The 21,195-nt window shown below is 36.7% G+C and overlaps 1 protein-coding gene across 23 annotated transcripts in view; it reads left to right on the plus strand.

The window, feature by feature from the left end:
* The window catches only part of Src42A (Tyrosine-protein kinase Src42A), a 246,872-nt gene that overhangs the window by 150,554 nt on the left and 75,123 nt on the right, over nucleotides 1-21,195 (plus strand). For 6 of the 23 annotated variants that reach the window (XM_073992344.1, XM_073992348.1, XM_073992349.1 and 3 more), the window contains exon 3: nucleotides 4,229-9,313. The exons of the other annotated variants lie outside the window; for them this stretch is intronic. In XM_073992344.1, the coding sequence (XP_073848445.1) occupies nucleotides 4,404-9,313 (4,910 nt within the window). In that variant the 5' untranslated portion in view covers nucleotides 4,229-4,403. The remainder of the gene's footprint in view (nucleotides 1-4,228; nucleotides 9,314-21,195) is intronic. 23 annotated transcript variants of the gene reach the window in all.

The following is a 21,195-nucleotide window of genomic DNA, read 5'->3' on the forward strand; positions in this document are numbered from 1 at the left end:
TCTCTTTAGCGGTGCAGTTCTATGTTGGCTTTATTAGAACATGGCCCGACCTTTCTGAAATTCTATAAAACCAAAACTTAATTCTCAAAGAAAGGGTCTGTTGGTGTCACAATTTACGGAGGCTAAAAGTTTTATTTTTTGGACACAAAAGTCGAAATTAATATATTAAATAAAAATCATTTAAAGAATTTAAATCTTTGGACCAAAATAGATTACTGTACAGTTTTTATAGGACAAAAATAGGCTACAACAACAACTTTCCTTTGAAAAATAACCTTTCTAAGTTCACCCCATATTTATATAGAATAAAGTGTTGGTCCGGAATATAGCCACATCATTACTAATTTCGTACATTAAAGTACCAAACTGTTCCGCATTCTAATGTATGTAATATTTAGCCCGTTCTTATGTCTTGTCTTTAAAGTCCTTTTTTGTTATCCCTTACTTTAAGAAAAGTAAGGAATAAAGTTCACATTACCAGGTATTTATTATTACATCTTCCATTTAACATTATCGTTATATTATGTAAAAATATGGGAATATCGAGCCAAAAAATAGTATTCACGCTTATTCAAATCTGATTTTCCGTGGTTTTACTGTAGCATACTATCGGGCGGACTTTTAATTTTAAAAGAAACACAAAGTTCATTTTAATTTATCTGACACTTATTATTAGAGCAAATTTGTAAGAAGAAACAAGTAAAAAAGCATTAAGTTCGGCCGGGCCGAACTTTTCATACCCTCCACCATAAAATATTCTGAACTAAAATGGAATAATTACTTTTCATTCCTGTCCCCAACTTTAAGTGGGTACGTTAAAATGTCAGATAATGTTTATGTACATTTAAGCTTCATTCGGGAAGCCCTTTTTTATGGTGCCTATATCTAACTATGTATGTTGACAATTTTTGGTGGGCTAGGGGTTATAATAAAACATGGGCCTATGTTGACAGTTTTTGATGGGAGCCTTTAATGTCAAATAACTCCTAATTCGGTTAAAAAATTTAGCTAGAATCTTCAAAATATCGAAAATCGGTACATAACGTGGGAACTTCAAATGACATTAACAGCTAGTTCGGAGGTATCTGGGCTATACGAAAATATGAACTTAGATGAACCGTTATATAACGGCTATACCAAAACGTGGACCTATGTCCACAAGTTTTGTCATATAAGTTTATTGACATTTAAGAACTTTAAATGTCAAATTATAGCTATATCGGTCTGAAAATGTAGCTACAAACGTCAAAACACCGCAAATCGGGGGTACCGTTATATGGGGGCTATACCAAAACGTGGACCTATGTCCACAAGTTTTGTTATATAAGTTTATTGACGCTTAAGAACCCTAAGTGTCAAAATATAGCTAAATCGGTCTGAAAATGTGGCTAAAACTGTCAAAATACCGTAAATTGGGGGGGTACCGTTATATGGGGGCTATACCAAAACGTGGACCTATGTCCACAACTTTCGTTCTATAAGTTTATTGATACTTAAGAACCCTAAATGTCAAGTTATAGCTAAATCGGTCTGAAAATATAGCTAAAAACGTCAAAATACCGCAAATCGGGGGGGGGGGGGGTACCGTTATATGGGGGCTATACAAAAACGTGGACCTATGTCCACAAGTTTTGTTATATATGTTTATTGACACTTAAGAACCCTAAATGTAAAATTATAGCCAAATCGGTCTGAAAATGTAGCTGAAAACGTCAAAATACCGTAAATCGAGGGGTACCGTTATGTGAGGGCTATACCAAAACGTGGACTGATATATCCCATCTTCGAAATTGATCTTCCGACGGCTAAAAAAATGGTATTCCCCAATTTTCAGCGAAATCGGTCAACAAATGCGACCTGTATGTTGCGAACGGACGGACGGACGGACGGACATGCATAAATCGACTCAGAAAGTGATTCTATGTATATCCCTAGAAGGAACTATGGGTCTATCTCGCTTCCTTTTGTATGTTACATACAAATGCACTAACACATAATACCCCTTACCACATAGTGGTGTAGGGTATAAAAACAGGGTTTCTGCCCGTTATCGGCCAAAATTTAACTACAGAAAGGATATAATAACGGGCCTTAAAGTGCCCTTTTCTATTGTCACAATTTCGAGAATAGCATATTTAGCCATGTAACTTGGAATGTTATAAACAAGGTTACCCAGAAAACAAATTCAGGCCTTCTCTTGATGTAAAAGTTGTTGTAGCGATGAACGCAAAAAAAAAAAGAATAAAACTACGAAATATTATTGGCACTATTTAAATATAGAAGTTGCAGAAGTGCACTTACGGTTCAACTGAAATATTTGTTATTATTACTTAAAATATGTATTTGACAGCAAGAGAAGACATCAGCTGGGCTTACAGGGTCATCATGGTTATAAACTATTTCTGTAGGACTGTTTCCATGTTGTCATTATGTGCGTGTTCCCGTACTCAAAAACTCGCAAACTTTCCAAATTTATAAAGGACAAAATAGCAGAAATGTCAAAAAGTCAAATTCTAGCAATTTCTGGCTATATGTTTGTAACAACTTCAAATTCTAAATATATTGAGTTATTTACGCTCCACTACAAAATAAATCCAAATGCTTTTGATTTTTTTTTTAATCTAAACAAAAATATTTGCATTTTCTATTCCACTGTGCAACACTGGAAATGCAAACAACTTCTAATGGGCATTTTCTGAAAATACATATTGAGACTACAAAAACCTTAATTGGGTTTTGTGTTCTTAGATCGGGTTTAGATTTTATGGCCTCATCTAAACCTTAAATGAGCCTTTTTTCCAGTGATCGGACCTTTATCTCCGAAACTAATAAGAATTTTGCTTTGCAGTCTTCAGCAATATTGTAGCCCTAAAGTAGTAGAACTTATGTGTTAAACAGATGAACTAGGAAAATCTGCATCTAGCACATCGAACTCGTTTAAATATAGAAAAGTTTACATAATTTCTGAAATTCTGGTCAGTAACAACTAAACTGTTGGAAGTTGAAGCAAGTAACCATTCTAAAAATGTTTCAAATAATGTGACCATCAATTCTTCAGAACATTCTGAAACTCTAAAAGGATATTTCACGTTATTTAAGGGGTATTTCATAACATACCTTTTACAAAACTTATTTCAAACAATGTTCACACAGACTGTTTATTCTCATGTTGGGGATTTCACTGAATTATTGAAATATTTACCAAATTGTTGTTGAAAAATTTGCTATAAACAAGGCGATATAATGTTCTGAAGAGTTGTGTATTACATTCCAGAGAATATTTTCCCAAAAGGTAACATTTAGAAGAATTTAACATTTTGGGAGATATGCTGCGAAAAATACACAAATTATAGAATTTTTAGATATATTATAAAATTTGAGGCAATAAATGCAGTTTTTCGAGTTCACAATTCCTCCAAATATTTTTTTCTTGCTCTTATCTACAAGTTTGCAGCAGATATCAAAACAAGATTCGTTCGGTTTCAGAGATACAGCCCCGATTTGTTTTAAAAATTCGATCTTTAACCATGTTTAGATGAGGCCATAAAAACCGAACCCATCTAAGAAAACAAAACCCAAATATGGTTTTTGCCTATTGGTCCTCTACTTTCATAAAAGTCTGGACAGAAGTTGTTTGCACGCGATTGGCTCAAAAATGTTGCACAGTGTTCTAATTCTATACAATTTAAATTTATTGTTAATTAGAAAAATTCTAAGGAGATTAAATTTTGCCAACAAAAGCTTTGTTTTGCAAATATTATTCATGTAAAAAAAGAAAAATCATTGTTTTGCTAACAAAGTTAATCTTGCCCTAGGCGAAACCAAAAAAAATCTTACTCTAATCACCATAAAGAAACTGGATCGATGCTGTTTCTTAATCTTCTCTCACATCATTGTGATTTCAACTTTTTCAACTTTTTGTTGAATGGCGACAGAGTTTCAATTTAATTATGTTTCGCACTCTGCTGAATGAATGTGCGGAAAAAAAAACAAATGAAACAACAAATTCGTTATTCACAGATTAGTACGTAAATGTGTTTTCGAAGAACTCGAAGTTCTTGGTACTCCGAATGCAAGAAAATCCCCTCGGCCGTGATAAAACAAATTATTAAAGAATAAAGCGAAAATATCAAACAGAAACACTGGGTAACAAAAAATGTGAACTTTAAATTGAAAATAACAAATGTTGCTCATTTAATTGTATTTCTTTTATTTTCAAAAATTGCAGTTTTATAACAACAAGCAGAAGAGCATTATCCGACGGCGACAAAACGCTGTGCTGTGGTTAACTTCGACAATAAAGCACATTCTAATACACGGAGTACGAAAATCTTCTAAATGATATCCTTGCCAAAATACCTCAATAAAATTATTCATATACTGGTATAGTGATTTCAAGCAGTATGACAGCTATGCCAGTGGTATGGTGTACCGATCCAAATTCGGTAAACAACAAACCGGCCGCATTCGCCCTGCATGGTATTCAATTGCAGGGGAATGTGACAGAGAAACAAGTTCTGGCCTTAAGAGAATTGGTCAATGCAGCAGCAGAGGGAAGACTGATACTTCCATCAGATGGCACTTTTATGTTGTTGGACAGTGGCATCAGTATTGAAAGTTCCATAGTTAATAATACAAATGATGGAGGCGGTGGTGCATCATCAAATAGTAGCTTTGCACTTGCCGGCGGCGATTTGTTGGACTCCTCAAAGTCATTGGAAAGTAATAAAGAAAATATTCAAAATCAAAATGTGGAAGTAAAACCACAAAAGAACACCTATATATTGATGCCAGTTAGTACTACATCAGCTCAAATGCAAAATGGCAACTTGTCATTGTCGCCGGCAGCTGCTTCCGGTACAGAAAACGATACACCACAATGCATTGAACTTGAACCTAAATATTCAACTTTTACACCGCCTGCCTCGATATCGGATGATGAAGTTCTCTACGAATTTCTATGCTGCGCCAAATGTCTAAACGATCCCAATGGATCGCGTTGCAATTCGGCTAAATTACCATCCTCAGCACAACTGAGGAAAACCCAATCTCAATTAATGCTGCAGCGCTTGCTAAAATCATGCGAAAGACCTTCATTGTGGCTGTCGCGTGGCGGAGAACAACAACAGAAGCAACAAAAGCCAGCACGGGTCTCGTCCATCAGCAATGGCTACAGCAGCAGTGGTGGTAAAGTCAACGAACCGCATCAGCTGTACGATCCTACATACAGCATTGCCAACAAATACACGCGTCGTTATCAGCGCAAACACTGCAATATGTCGGCCGCGACCATTGCACGTAATCGTCACCACAATCATCGTCACAAATTACCGATGCAAAGTGTAAAAATCTTTCACAATCGCAGCTACGCGTGCGCTAATAGTGCGGGAGTTGGAGGCAATAGCAGTATAGCAGGCAATGGCAATTTTGGTGGTGGTGGTGGTGGCTTAGGCAAATCCACCACAGTGTCTAGTATTTGCTGCAGTAAAACGGCACAAGCTGTGCCAATTCCGTTAGTACTCGATCAGCCGTCGTTGTTGAAGCCCGAATTACAACTACCTCTGTATGCAACGGTTAATAAGAGATACGCGAAAACGAACATGACGATGGAAATGAACGCGTCCGAGCAAGACGAGTCAGTCGAGCTTCTTACCGTAAATGCCATCGTCCACGAAGACTCTCCGCGCCTCACAACCAAGTCCAACCCCCCTCCCAATGTCGGTCCCTCGGTTCGTCAGCGGAAGATGGGTGCCGTTCAGGGCTCACTGCAAGACACCGTTCTCATTGAGATGGAAACGTTCTCGCAGAATAAATCTAAACTCTTCCCTACCCCTCCTAACTGTGATACCGTAATGGAAACACTGCCAATAGTTAAGGATCTAATTAGTTTCGATGATGATGCTGGCCCCACTTCGGCTGGCAACTTCTGTGCGATCGTCGCTAACGACAGTCATCAAAGCGAACAGCCAAAGTCTTGTGATACAAATAGTCAAGTTTTAGATTTACTTTCACAGCCCATTTCAGACTTTCCACCGGCCCCACTTTGTGGGGAGGAGGTGGAGAATGTAACCACGGACACGTTGCCAGACGAGCCCGCCCTTATGGATACAGTAGCTACAAATACCTCACCGCCTCCCGTACGTAGTAATGCCTCCAGTCGAAAAACGAGTTTCGATTCAACGTGTACAATAAGTTCAATGGATTCGGGTTTCATTGAAATGCAAAATAAATTGGAAAATCCCTCACATCCGCCTCTGTCCAGCATATTTAGTGTACTGATGCGAGACGACAATCGAAGACAGGGAGGAGGAGGTGCACAGGTGGGAGGCGAAAAAATAGCCCGCCTAAACTACAAAGAATGTTTGACTCAGTCACGAAATCGTCGCAAATCTTATGAGGAATTCAAAGCAATGTTTGCCCACAACGATGCCCCATCGGCATCATCATCCCCGTATGCAGACTCCACAACTTGCACAACTGTAACTGATACAAGCAAAATACAGACGCGTCGTAAAACGTATCAAGATCTGAGGAAATTATTTGATAATGACACGAACGATGCAGCTGCGCAGTCAATTGTCGCATCTGCAATCTCTTCCACTTCGACTTTGCTATACCCAGGGATCGATATGGCAACAGCAACAACAAACACCTTAGAATCAATATCAGAACAAGAATGTGCAAAAACAAGCGAATCAGCGGCAGCAATCGTGACGTCGTTGTTAGACAAAGCAAACAAAGCAGAAGAAACACTTGTTGATATAAGCGGAGACGACGAGCCAGCCAACAAACCGGCTTTGACAAACGAGTTTACTAACAACACCAGCAACCGCACCACCACAATCAGAACAACCAATTCTAACACCGTCGTGCCAGGTACATATGAAATGGATACTGCTGCTGCTGCCCAAGATAGCGATGATAACAACGTTAATAGTCATTTCCTAGCACTTGGCAATGATGATGACTGCATGAGAGCCTTAACCACAAGTGATCTTATCGCCATAGCGACTGCCACATCTACAGCCTCTGGTAGTGCCGACGATCAGCAGACTACGGATATTCTACGCAAAAACTCTGATTTCCTCTCGAAAATCTTGGATCGGCAGTTAATGGCGAAGGAAAAAGAAAAGGCTCACTTGCGTCGCAAGTCATATGAAGAATTCAAGCGTCTGGTGCGGGAATGTGAATCATCGACTTGTGACAAACATCCGAATCCATCCGAATCGACACCATCGTCGTTTAAGCGACAGAACTCAAAGCATCGCAAAAGCTATGCCTCTTTTTTGCTTATGAGACGAAACTCACAAACAAAAGACACCAAAAAGTCATCCGGTAACGGAAGCAGCAGCACTGAATTGGTGCCCCTAAAAGATTCGTCAAAGGACGCCTTAAAACTGCAACCCAGCAATGTATTGCCTGAAACAGCAGCAGCCAGTGGTAATACCAGTAGCCTAAATTACAAACGCAACTTTAAGATATACGATAAACTTGTTTACGGTACAATCTACGATATAATCCAGCGCAAAAACGATATATACAATCTGACATATCAACGATACGACAAGTACATGACCTACGGCACCATTTATGAGATTCTGCATCGCAAAACATGCCAAAGCTCAATTACTTTGAATTCCTCTAGTGCAACCTGTGCGAGTCTCAATGATAAAGCGCATCACCGCAAAAGCTTATCAGCCATTTTAGAAAAAGATTCCACATCGGTTGCCAACAACAGCAAGAAAACCCGTGCAGATTTAGAGAATTTGAAAAAGTCCGGCATTATTTATGATATTATCCAAAAGCAGCAAACAACAAGCCTCCTGCCCTGCAAAGATGCTCCCTGCAATAGCAACAACGATGATAATATTGTGGCGGCCGACAAATCCACACATCAATTGTCGTCCACGACGAATGCATCCGCGCCAAACAATGATGCTAATGCTGACACAGACAATGCGAATGTTCAAAGGAATGGTGGTACTCCAAAAGTTGTTGCCACACCACACCACAAATATGGAACAATTTATGACATCTTACAAGGAGAGAAATTGGATGCCAACAATGACTCGACTGCAATAGCAACGGCCATGGCCTCAGCTACAGCAGCGGTGAATGGTCAGCTCAAACAACTGAAAGGCCATGTTAAGAATCGATTTGTGGTCAGTAAAATCGACGAATCTCTGAGGACAGCAGCAGCAACAACAACGGCTGTTGAAAATGTTGCCGAACAACGGGAGCAGCATGACAACGAAAATCAAGAAGAGGTCATGGCAATGGCGGCAGCAGCAGCAACTGCTGTAGCCACCGAAGCACCAAAATCTGTACCGAAAACAACTAAACCAAATAAAATGCGAAGACTGTCGAATATGTTGACACACAAGACAACAGGAGGCCATGACACCAAAAACCCAAATACAGATGCCAAAATTGCCGATGCCTCAGGCGAAAACCTAAAGGGAGTTGAATGTCCTGCTTTCAAATCAAATCTCATTCCATTAGACAGCGAAGAATTGTATTCGCGAATTATTGCCAAAAATCGAGATAAAGCTTGTCACAATGGTGGAGGAGGCGCTGTTGGCCGAGGCAATCCCATACAAAAATCGAATTCTTTGGATGCCATTTCAACATCTGTAACAATATCTCCGCCCGCCACTCCTTCACCACCAAGACCACGTAGAAGTCTCAAGCAGCACAATTGTCTACGAGAAGCTCAAAAACCCAAACAACTTTTGCTGGTGAAGAAACTTTCCCTTGACAATTCGCTGACAGCTTCCGGAACAACAGATGAAGATCGATCTACGGGAAAGGAGAATAAATTACGGCGTTGGTCCAACCAAATCCCCCTTAAATGTCACTGTGATCATACTCAAAATAATGATAGTAGCTCTGCACGAGATCTCTTCAGTTCTTGGGAATTTGCATTGAAAACCACAAAGTCAAACTGCACTTGCAATGAACCGTTTGCTCTCACCAAAGCTAAATTACATTATGGTCCCAACAACCATCATCACCCGCACTCCCACTCACACGGTGGTGTCATTGAAGTTTCAGCCACCACAGATATGCCATCATCAGCAGGTCACCCCGTCGCCTGTTCCATTTCCTCGAGTCGATCTACTTGTTCCATTCACATAGAGCTACCCTGTCTGTGTCTGCCAAGTAGAAACACCGCAAATTCATCAACGCCAGCTTCAGCTGCTGGGTCTAATGCCAACACCTCCACCACCACACCAAATGCCTTATTGTCCAAGAAAGGCAAGTCACGGCGACTATCGGAATTTACGCGGGGTGAATTTTTAAATGAAAAACCGTAAGTCTGCTCAATTTATTTTACTCGTCACCCTTTTTTTGTAGATCCATCTTTGGCCATAATGAATAAAAATTGCAACAAATCAATTTGTGGTTTGTTTTTAGTCGCCTTGTATGCTATGTATGTACTGTGTGTAGATGTGTTGAAATTAAACAAAAATATTACTTCAAGCAATCAAAAAATGTTTAAAAATTTTTCATTGTGTCCTTTATATTTAGAACTTGATAGCAATAACTAGGAAGGCGGGCGAGTACTGGAAATTCGGTATTTGCTCTTTGTCCGTTATATTAAATTGTCGAGTAAAATTGTCATTTTAAATCGGTATATTCGATCGATCGGTTTGAAATACAATAATGGACTAGAAAGACTTCTCTCTCATCCATTGTCGTAGAGAAGCAGAGAGTGAGACAAGAATAATAATTGAAAAAGAAAACAAAACATTTTATCAATAAATTAGAATTAATTTGCATTAGCGTCGCACTTTGATCCACATTTTTTACGAAACACTTTCATCTACATTTTCTTTCTACCCAACTCCGACGGATGTAACTGCTGGTTTTTAGAACATAAAAACATTTTCTAATATAGCTTTATGACTGGCAACTACGACTGTCTGCATCACTTAAGATTTAGGCTTTTATACAGTAAAGACTAAAACAACATTTTCTCTTTGAGATCTGTTTTAGGGTTCACAACAACAGAATTAAAGCGATATGAATGCTCTCAATCATTCTAAGGTGCCATACAAAGTTTAATTTAAATTTCTGATAGTCAAAATTTGGAAGTCACATGAGCCGAACAACCCATTACAATGTTTTAGCTTATTTTTCAACTTCTAGTGGCCATAGAATAACTAATTATTCTAGTGATTATAGGTTAACTAGCTATTCAATGTTTTATGTTTTTTGATTACAAAATTATGATTACAAAATAATGAACACTTGGTGGCGCACATGGCAATGTGTTGACAATTGCAGAAAAAAATGCTGGCATGACGACACTTATCCCAGGCCTTCTACAAGTTTTGTAAGGATTGTTCTTCTCTAACTTATTGCAGAATTGTTTTCTTTCTATGAATGTACAGTTTCAACAATTGGCCGACCGACCTCCCTCTTGGACGACTAGTCCTAACCACACGCCCTTGAAGTTAAAATTCTCTTCCGATGTAAATAATAAACCCAGCAAAATGTTTGTAGCCAAAGAAGTAGTTAAATCATGAGTGCAAGTGATTTCGGACTACATCTTTTTACGTGAAAGAAGTCATGATTTTTACAAGGGCATGGTGCAGTGAGGATACTGTCTAATTTACTTCTTAAGCACACATTTTGCATTAGTTCTTTATAGTGAATAAATCACAACAACATATGATTCAACTACTTCTTTGGCTACAAACAAAGATGTAGTTCGAAATCACTTTTATTATTTTTTGTATACAAATTACTTTTTATGGATGCAAACATATTGCTGTTATTATAATTAACAAGAAACAAATTATGTTCTTTGTCTTTTTAAGTTTTTTTTTTTTGCAAAATTTTGAAATGTCTAAAATGTGAAAAATTTATAAAATGGATTCAAATCGGACATTGTCAAAATGTGAAGAACGGACTGCATTTTTCGTGACTCTGCGTGGACTGCTTCAAAAAAAGCTATTCAATCACTACTTCACAAGGAACAACTTCAAATAAATTTTGCTGGGTATGTAATTTCCCAGATATCCAAGCAGAAGCATTACTTTCCAAGATATTGGTTCGGAACTAATTGCATATTATCTACTTATATTAAAAATATTCCATAGTTTGAAACATATATATTAAATAAACATTATTTAGAACGATTTATTTGCTAAAAGGAATTTTTCCTGTTGTTATGCCTAATGTGTACTTTAGGGGGACTACCAAACTTAGTAATACTATGGGCCATTATTATATGTGTCCTTTTACTATTGGATGGATTTTAAAACGTAAAATAAACCAATTAGGAGGAACTAAAAATTAATTTTAACGTTAAAAGCTAATGCCAAGAAGGACCTCCATGAAATTTAATGATCACTTTTAACTTTAAGTTAACCGGAACGCTATAAATCTGTTCGGTAAATCCAAATTATAACAAAAGAAGACTTATAATGAGTTATGAGTTTTAGCAGAAGTTTTCTGTTCAAATTTAAAATGTAATTTCAATGTTTCTGCAGTAGAGAACTCTTTCAATTATTAATTTATATAACTACATACTATTAATCAATTTATACGTCGTATTAACCAAGTCCTTACGGGAGAGTTTAAAAAAAAACTAAATTTTCACTTTATCGAGATTTTATGGCATGAAGTGGCACTCGAATGACCGAAACATAAGAGACAAATAGAAAGCTGATTCCTTTAAAGTTAGAAAAATACTAATATTAATATAAATATCTTCAATTTGCGGATTTGTTATTCTATAGAAAAAAACGACTACAAGTGGTACTATATGGTACCATCGCAGGGATTGGGTTAATGAAGAATGCCGAACATACAGCACTTTAAACATAAATACATTTCAAATATATTGTCTATGACAGGAGCGGCACCATGACTTTTGTTGCTCCCTGTATATAAATTCGTCCATATCTTATATAGCAATGCGAAAGTCTTCAAGATCTTTTTAAATAATGAAATCCAATTTTTCGATTGTAGCCGAAATACACTTTTCTTCCTACCTACCTACTCCTTTCCCTAACCCCTTCCGTATAAATGTTTAAAACTATTGAAATGAAAGTCTTGCGTATGCCCACCTTGATTTCATATTACCTAATAGGGATTTCTAAGCTATGTTATTACCATTCCATAACTTGTCTTCTTTACTTCGGCTTGGATGTTTGTTGTTGCTTTTTCACATTTGGTGTTAATCAAAAATAGCAAAAACAATGAGTCAATGTGAGTTGAAACTGAAGGCAAACTTGTAAAGAAATCGAAAGTTTTTATTTTTGTTATTTTTTCGACCATTTCTCCAATGAATTCTTATTTCTGTCCGAAAATTGGGTCATTAACCCGTAGCACATGTGCGCCATGAATTGTGTATACGATTTATATACATGAACACACACAGACATACATATTGTGATAGCCTACTTAATTCGGTCATGGTAGTTGTGCTGGTGATTCCGGCAATTAAATTTCAGTGCTAACATAAATTGAACTTACACTACATCAATCAAATTGGCCGTACCATCCATCTATCAAGAAAAACTGGTACGAACAAAATAGTATCCAATTAATTGTTTAATTATTTGTCTCTGCAACTCTGTCAGATACATATGTATGTATGCATCTGCTGATAGTACGGACAACCATTACGATTCTCATTGGCCAGTCATCTGTTACTTCTGACTTTATGGCCAAATGTAATCTAGGGGCAACTTTTAATAAACTACTTGTGCAATTTTCATTTGTAAATGAACAGTTAACACTGGAAGCTGCACGAAGGTTGTCCGAATAGAAGTTCTTATATCTGTGCTATGAGGAGGAACAATTTTATTTTTAAAAGAAAATATTAAAATGAATCATTTACGCTTACCAACAACGGGGAGCGTTTAACCGTGCCCCCAAACCGATCTTTATTTTCATAGTATTTTGTATGGGCCCCAAAGGTAAATTTTTAGGAAATCGCCCTGCAGGCCAAAATTATTTTCCAATCGACGAAAAAATGTCCAGTTCATTGTCGTAGCTAAAAAACGAATTCGAAAAACGGAACGAAAATGCACCTTCGGTCCCATACAAATTATTATTTGTTGTTTGTAAACGTTATCCAATCGCCATAAAATGTCATATATAAGGTTTTTGGATCGAATGGAAAAAATTAGGGTGTAGAAGTTGTCCTTTTTGGGTTGCCCTAATGTACATCAAGATCTCTTCGTAATTTTGCTAAAAAAACCCGTGTGCCGACGGTGAAAGTTGAACTCACAACTGTAGGTTTGAGGTCAGAAACACATACACGATCTGTGCCACCGTTCTCATTACTTAGTAATGAATAAATAGCTGGTAAGTAACATCATTTTTTTAACTACCTCAGTACATCCGCTATGTACCACGTTTTTCTGTATTCCAAATGTCGCTGATAGCGTTTCTCTCCTTCAGACGTATTAATTTATAGTAATTTGAGTTTAAATCAGAGCTTCGAAATGCTCGAGCGATTTTTCACTCTACTAGAATTTGAGCGGGAGTACTCCTGCGAGTAGAAAAAAATAAGTCCAGTATGCTCTATTTTTCTATGCCACTCTAATAAGAGCTCATATGATTTGATTGTTTTCGAGTGAAAGTAAAATACGTTCAAAATCGAGCAGAAACTAAACCTGCCGAGTACTCTTTTTAGTTTTTGTCATTTTTCCATTAATGTATGTTCGAGAAATTTTTTTTGGAAAACTGGCTTTATGCACTTATGGCTTGAACAGTTCGCCTGATAACACCTTGACTCATGCTGTTTTATTTTCTGATGACTTACTGCTGGTTTACCTCGTTTCGACTAGGCGTTACTGTATCTACGCAGAGAAGTTATATTGTAGGGGTAATCATATTCTGGGAACAAAATAGGGAATTTTAAAAATGTTAAAATATATATTGTTGTTGCAACAATATATTTTATGGCATTATGGTGCCTGAAACAAAATGCATGGTTAAAGCAACAATATATACTTTCACATTTTTTAAATATCCATCCTACAAAGCATGGCTTTTGAACGCTTCAACAGCACCTTCTAGCGACGAAAATCGTTGACCACACCCTTTTTTCTTGATGTGCGGGAATAAAAAGAAGTGCACCAATTCTCCGTTTTGTCATGCCAAAATGGCACTGGTTTGAAGCGTTGTGTGAGAGCTCGCATTGTCATGGTGCACAGTGATTCGTCTACTTTTGTTCGTTTTTCGAATTCCTCCGAAAACTTTAGGCAAACAATTTGTGGTGTACCACTCACAAGCAGAATAGTCGCATCATGACCAGTTTTGTCGAAGAAACAGACCATCATTTGTTTCAAAGGGATTCTTCCATGAACAACATTCGTTGGACTTGGCTCATACGCATAAATTCATACTTCGTCATCTGTGACGATCTAATAAACGTCTTTTAAAGCAACACGATCCTATTTTTTCAACATCTCTTTGCACCAATCGACAAGAGCGATTGTCAACTTGTGCTGGATTCAACGAGAACAAACCCTTTTTAGGGACCAGGTGTTAATGCAATATCGAATATATGGTGGTGGAAGAAATTCCCAAGGATGCCTCTATCTCACGGTATATAACATAGCGATCTTGCACTATCCGTTCACTTACGGCTTATATTTTTTCTGACACCACGGCCGTTTCTCAACGACCCTCACGACCTTCGTTTTTGAGCGAGCGTCGGCCACGATTGAATTCATTCAAACAGTTTTTCACAGTGCTATAGGATGGTCCGTCATCAATGGGAGCGTAAATGTCAATGTGAAACACATTGAAATGTATGCTCACTTGCTCTCATCAAGCGCCCACTGGCTATTTCTAACATATATACACATTTATAAATGGTGGTGTTTTATAAGGGCATAGAACAAAAAGGCATAACAACAAAGATACATAGGTACATACAAAATTCCAAAGAAATACATAACACACTTTAATAAAAGAAAAACTGAATGAAATAACTTATAAAAAGTCGTACTTTAAAAAAAAAGACATCGTTGAACGCTTCTCCTTAGTTGTGAAATAAAATACATTTTCTTTTCATGAGCGGGAAATCGGCATCTGCAATCAAATGATTATATAATGTAATAAATAGGTACATCCATATTTCAAATATACATATGTATGCATATGAAAACTATAATGATGTAATTACTAATATTAAATGCGATTTCTTCCTTGTCCAATAAAATATTTCCATTCACCTTTTTGATTCAATTATAAAATGTATTGGACATTTAATTTGCTAAAAAGCACAATTTCTTTATGAAAAGACAAAACACTGATTTATTCACTCACTTTACTCAACAATGTTCTCTAGAAAACTGCTGAAAAAGACCAACATAATTAATACCATTTTTTTCTTTTCTTTTCCTCTTCGCTTGCTACGTTGGTTAACAACAACAAAGCTCGAAACACGCGTGATTTACGCATACACAACACAAAATGTCTGCGTCTCCTATTACACCATGCACACAGCTCTTTATTATAAACCAGCATTCCGCAGCTGCAATAGCCCTGTTGTTACTCTCTTTGACAAAAATCCTTTTCACCCATAAAAAATATGTTCGACATAAAAAATATGTGTTGATACCCAAACATATAAAATTGAGATATGTTACAAAATGTTGCAAACAAATATTTGTTTGGATCCAAACATATTTCTAACATATATTTTTCTGGGTGTGTAAACAACCCAACACATGGTCGTACGACAAACCGTACTGAGAACGTTTAGGATAAAACCGTAGTGTTACCTAGGTCAGGTATCAGCTGATAGCCTACGAAAACTGAAATTTCCGTCAGTTAGTCTAAATATATTTATTTTATTATAATTGTGGTGTTTGTGCCACTGCTAAAATCCCTATTCAAAGTCGCATTATTTGACGAAATCAATATGCAAAAATGTCTACTTCTATCATTACACAGATGAAAGCGTGTTTGCCTGTGTAGATGTGTGAATCCATGTGGCTGAATATTTGTATAATTATAATTAGTTAGTTATGCAAATGAAGGCGGCAATAATGATTGAATTACAAAAAAACTGACACTGAAAACCCATCCAAAGTTAAATCTCTCTCTACATCAAGCTCATTCAAATTCATTGTGAATTGATTGGATATTTACTGATGGTGGTGGACATGGGAATTGACAGATGAAGCGAATTAAAAAGATCAAAATACGAATGGAATGTTGAATATAAACGTCATAATCATAATCCGAATTAAACAAATACTTCATTCTGCAATTAATTTTTGTTGGCGATTTAGTTTAGTTCGGCATTTCTCATCTTTTTGAACTCTTAAATAGTAAGAAGCCGAAGACCATATAAAGCGAACTTACACATCTTTGTCATTCATGTTAACATGGCAGGTTTGAAAATAGCTCAAACTTTGTAGCACATAACTGACCATGTTGTAAGACATACATATGTATATTTGTATGTAGAAAAGTGATGTAATTCAAGTATGAGTTAACAACATACATTCAACACCATCGGTAGGTAATAATGGACATTATAATGTGGGCCAGACTGCTGGGCAGCCAGGTTGACAAGCGGTCTATTTCAATTTGTTGGTAAAATTCAGTCACGTTTTCGTTGTAAATTCAAGTCCATCAACCCAGCTTTATCCACCACTAATCTATGTCAATTACAAACAAATGTAACTGGGGGAGTCATAAGTAGGGCAAATAGTGTTTCAGTGTTTTCAAAACCATTGCCAAAAACTAGAACTACGAGCACTGTAAGAAGAACTTCAGTGTCTGGAGAAAATAATTATACTTTAAAACTTTCTGATAAATGTATATAATCTTTGTGTTTATTTTTATACCAACTATTTATTGAAGAATAACATTCATCGATTAACTTCACAATTCGTTAAAGCATTACAAAAGAATAGAGACATTTAAATTCACCAAAAATACATTAAAAATAAAACAATGCAAATACAAACAACAATCCAAAAGCATGTCTGGTGGTTTCCTGATTTTATGGCCTTTTTTTGAAAATCGATATTTTATATCAGAAACGATATGGAATATTGCAGCCTAGTCTTCGTTATAATTGTAGTTCGAAGCCAACTCTGAAAACTAAATACAACAAGTGAGCCAAGGCTATAGTCGGGTCGGGGCCGACCATGTGATACCCTACACCACTACTCCTGTCCATAAGCTTTTGGACTAATAAAATTCAAAACATTAAAATTGGGATAGCTTGCGCTAAGCAAAGAAAAGGCGCTCTTTGCTCTGAATGTCTTCATTAACACCGTTCAATTTTTTTGAAACGCATTTAAGTGCATCGACAGTACAACCCAAATAAAAAATGGAAAAGTGGGATGTATGCCAACCATCAATAGGCTTCTTTCTCTGTTAGACCCCCATCAACCCCCAAAATTTCGTGAGGATCCGATCAAAATTTCGTAGTGTGATTGCACAAAAATGGAAAAAGGGATGCATCACCGACTATTGCGATATCTCTGTTGTTTGACCACCTATGACAACCTACTTCACATCGCTGTAAAGGTGATATTTTCTACTTTCCTTGCCAGGTTTTGCTTTCGATATACCTCCTACATAAGGGAGATATTAACTCTGAAATAAAACGTTGGTATTTTTTCCAAATATTTTTTTCACATTCCGACCCCTGAATAATATCCGACCATTATCAAAAATCAAAAGGTTTTTTCCTCTGTGGGACCCCCAATAACACCCAAAATTTCGTGACGATCCAATTAAAATTGCGACCTGTAGCGTGATTTCCAAAAAAGTGGAAAAATGGGATGTATTACCGACAATTGCGATATCTCCGTTATTTGGATACCTACGCACACCTGATTTACATCATTGTAATGATGGGATTTTTTACTGTCATTGTCAGACTTTGCTTTTGAAGGTCCCGAACCAAAGCTGTGATATTCGTCATTATTATCAAAATCGCAAAAATGAAAAGTTGTGTTCTATTAGCGGCTTCTGCGATATCTTCGTTGTATGGCCACCTACGACAACCTACGTAACATCGTTGCAAAGGCGATTTTTTCTACTTTCATAAGCAGGTTTTGCTTTTGATATACCGCTTTTAGAAACGGAGATATTCGCTTTGAAATAAAACGTTGACTTTTTCTCCAAATAAGTTTTTTGCCCATTCCAACCCCTGAATATTATCCGACCATCACCAAAATCAATAGGCTTCTTTCTCTGTAGGATCCCCATTAGCCCCCAAAATTTCGTGACGATCCGATCAAAATTGCGACCTGTAGCGTGATTACAAAAAAATGAAAAAATGGGATGCATTGCCGACTATTGTGATATCTCCGTTATGTAGCCACCTACGCCAACCTGCTTTGCATCACTGTAAAGATGGGATTTTCTACTTGCATAGTCAGTCTTTGTTTTTGGAAGATCCCCAACCAAAGCTGTGATATTCGTCATTATAATTAAAATCGCAAAAATGAAAATTTGGGTTTTATTTGCGACTATTGTGATATCTTCGTTGTTTGATCACCTACGAGAACCTACTTTAAATCATTAGAAAGGTGATATTTTCTACTTTTATTGTCAGGTTTTGCTTTTGGTATACCCCGTACAGAAGCTGAGATATTCGCTTTGGAAAAAAACGTTGTCTTTTTATCCACATAAGTTTTTTGCCCATTCCCACCCCTAAATATTATCCGACCATCACCAAAATCAATAGGCTTCTTCCCCTCCGGGACCCCCATCAACATCCAAAATTTCGTGACGATCCGATCAAAATTGCGGCTTGTAGCGTGATTACAAGGTTTAGATGGACAGACGGACGGACACACATAGCCAGATCGACTCAGCTCGTCGAGACATTCATTTTGGTATATATAAGTATGGGTCTACGACCATTATTTCGATGCGTTACAAACTTTTTGGCCAAAACCAACTTATAATACCCTCCCCACATAGTGGTGTAGGGTATAATAAAATTATAACAAAGTTATTGTAATATTATAGGTTTTGCTTTTCGAAGTTGTCTGCATTGTTTTAAGGTATTTTTTCCAAAAAAAAACTCCAAGATTCTACTATTTTTCAAAATTGACTCAATACATCCTAATGTCCATAGAAGCTTTGATTAGTTTGTGTAAACACTTCCAATGAATTACATTTAGAAATAAATATCACAATTGAATATCGATTTCAATTATTTCTATTATATGCCACGTGACTGTCGATCATGACATTAGCAATTTATCTGGAAAGTTTCACAAATTTGAGATAAATAACCACAACACCCATACAGCATTTGACAACAAAATCTGCAATGTTATCCCATTTTCCGCAATGCCTTTTCTTGAATCGGATCGTTATTTTCGAACGTAGAAGTTTGAAATTTTGCAAGCGCATGTATTTTAGTCTTATGTATTAGATTCAATCAAAAAACTAATTTTGACTTTTTTGGAGATACGACTTCGGGCATTTATGGTAACGGTATGTGTATAAAAGCGTCGACATTTCACATCAATCTTTTATTTTGGCTTTAACTTTGGACATATATACCTTATTTATGAGGTCAAAAATTGCAAATTTTATGTTGGCTATCAGGATGGGATGCGAAGTTCAGGAAGACCCTCTATTACCTCAAAATTTCAAAAAATTTCGCAAAAATAATGCGCACAATAACTCTCGTAGGGAGTGATCGCTTCCGCCTTCCTGCACATCGCAACATTTCTTCCAGACATAGATTCGGTTTGAATATGAATTATAAAGGTTCGCTCCTACAAGTACCTTCAATACAAAACTTCAAATATCCGATTTGGCCGGAACGTTGCATGTCGTAAAATAACGTACAAAGGTTCATCGAGTTCCAAGAGAATCTCTATGGGACAACATATTTGTGTACCTGTCTCACAAAAGTTCAACATACAGTGGTGGCCAATAGATTTGTAACAAAATTGCACGTTTTAAGACATTTTCTGTAAAATTAGGTATTTTTTGCAATTATTTATAGTTCAATGCTTCAAGTATAAGAAAATAAAAAGTTTTGAATCCCGAATTTCCAATGATATCGCCCAATATAACATCAATAGATCAGTAGTAGCACTCTCTCTGATAAGGGTCCGATCCCTACGCTCATATGTTTTTCGAGACCCAGACTTCTGGCTTTTGCTAATAAATGATTCAACTGGACTCTGAACTCTGAATTTTATTAAATCCAAAACTTAAATGTCAACTTCCATTATTACCGAAGTTTCTTACGCCTCCCCTAGACCTGTCACACCACCGATTATTAGCGAATAACTATGTGGAGTTCTATAAAGAACGAGTGTTATTTGTCAAAACTATGTATCTTTAAAGCAATATTTTTTAGAAATACTTAGATTCTTAGGAATTAAAGAAAAACATTGGAGGTATTTTATTAAAACCTTCAAAATACTGAAAACGGGCCAGAACTTTTTTATGGCGTCTATATCGAACGTGGTCTGATAGGGTTCATGTTCAATTCTAACTATCCAATGACTAATATATTATACTCTGTACTATATCAAAATTGTATCTTAAATATTTTGAACTCTATTGAATTCATATACATTGTGTCAACATTCCATATAAAATCAACTAACTACAACCTTTAGATTTACGTAACGCTACACAACATTTTAATTTTTCATGATTTTTGGTCAAGGTGGATGGCTCCATATCATTTGACGCCAAATCAAATTTAGTACTTTCATAATTTTGCTAAATCACCTCCTTATCTTAAGCCTACACACCAACAGTGTCCCTAATACCACATTTCATAATTGTAGCTCAATCGTTACACCCAATACCAAATTGTACCAAATTTATTACTTTGCATACACTTCGTCGGTGTCATGCTTAAGTGTCCCATACGTCATTTTTCCGTTTTGAGATAATCGGATTTTAAAGATTGCGTCAGAACTGTGTGGAGCTGACTAAAGAAAATATTTAAAAGTTTGACTTGAATTACACTGTGCAACATTTTTAAGGTGATCTTGTACAAACAATTCGAACTGAGGATTTTTTGAAAGTACACACCCAAACGACAAGAAACCCTAGTTGGGTTTTGTTGTGTTAGATCCAGCTCGGATTTAATGGCCCCATCTAAACATGGTTAAAAATTGAGTTTTTAAAGAAATTCGTTGCTATATCTCTGAAACCAATGCGAATCTTCTTCTGACCTCTGAAGCAAATTTGTAGATAAGGACAAGA

This window comes from Musca autumnalis, unplaced genomic scaffold, assembly GCF_047663935.1.
Source record: "Musca autumnalis isolate F117 unplaced genomic scaffold, ASM4766393v1 scaffold_5, whole genome shotgun sequence".
Classification (NCBI taxonomy): domain Eukaryota; kingdom Metazoa; phylum Arthropoda; class Insecta; order Diptera; family Muscidae; genus Musca; species Musca autumnalis.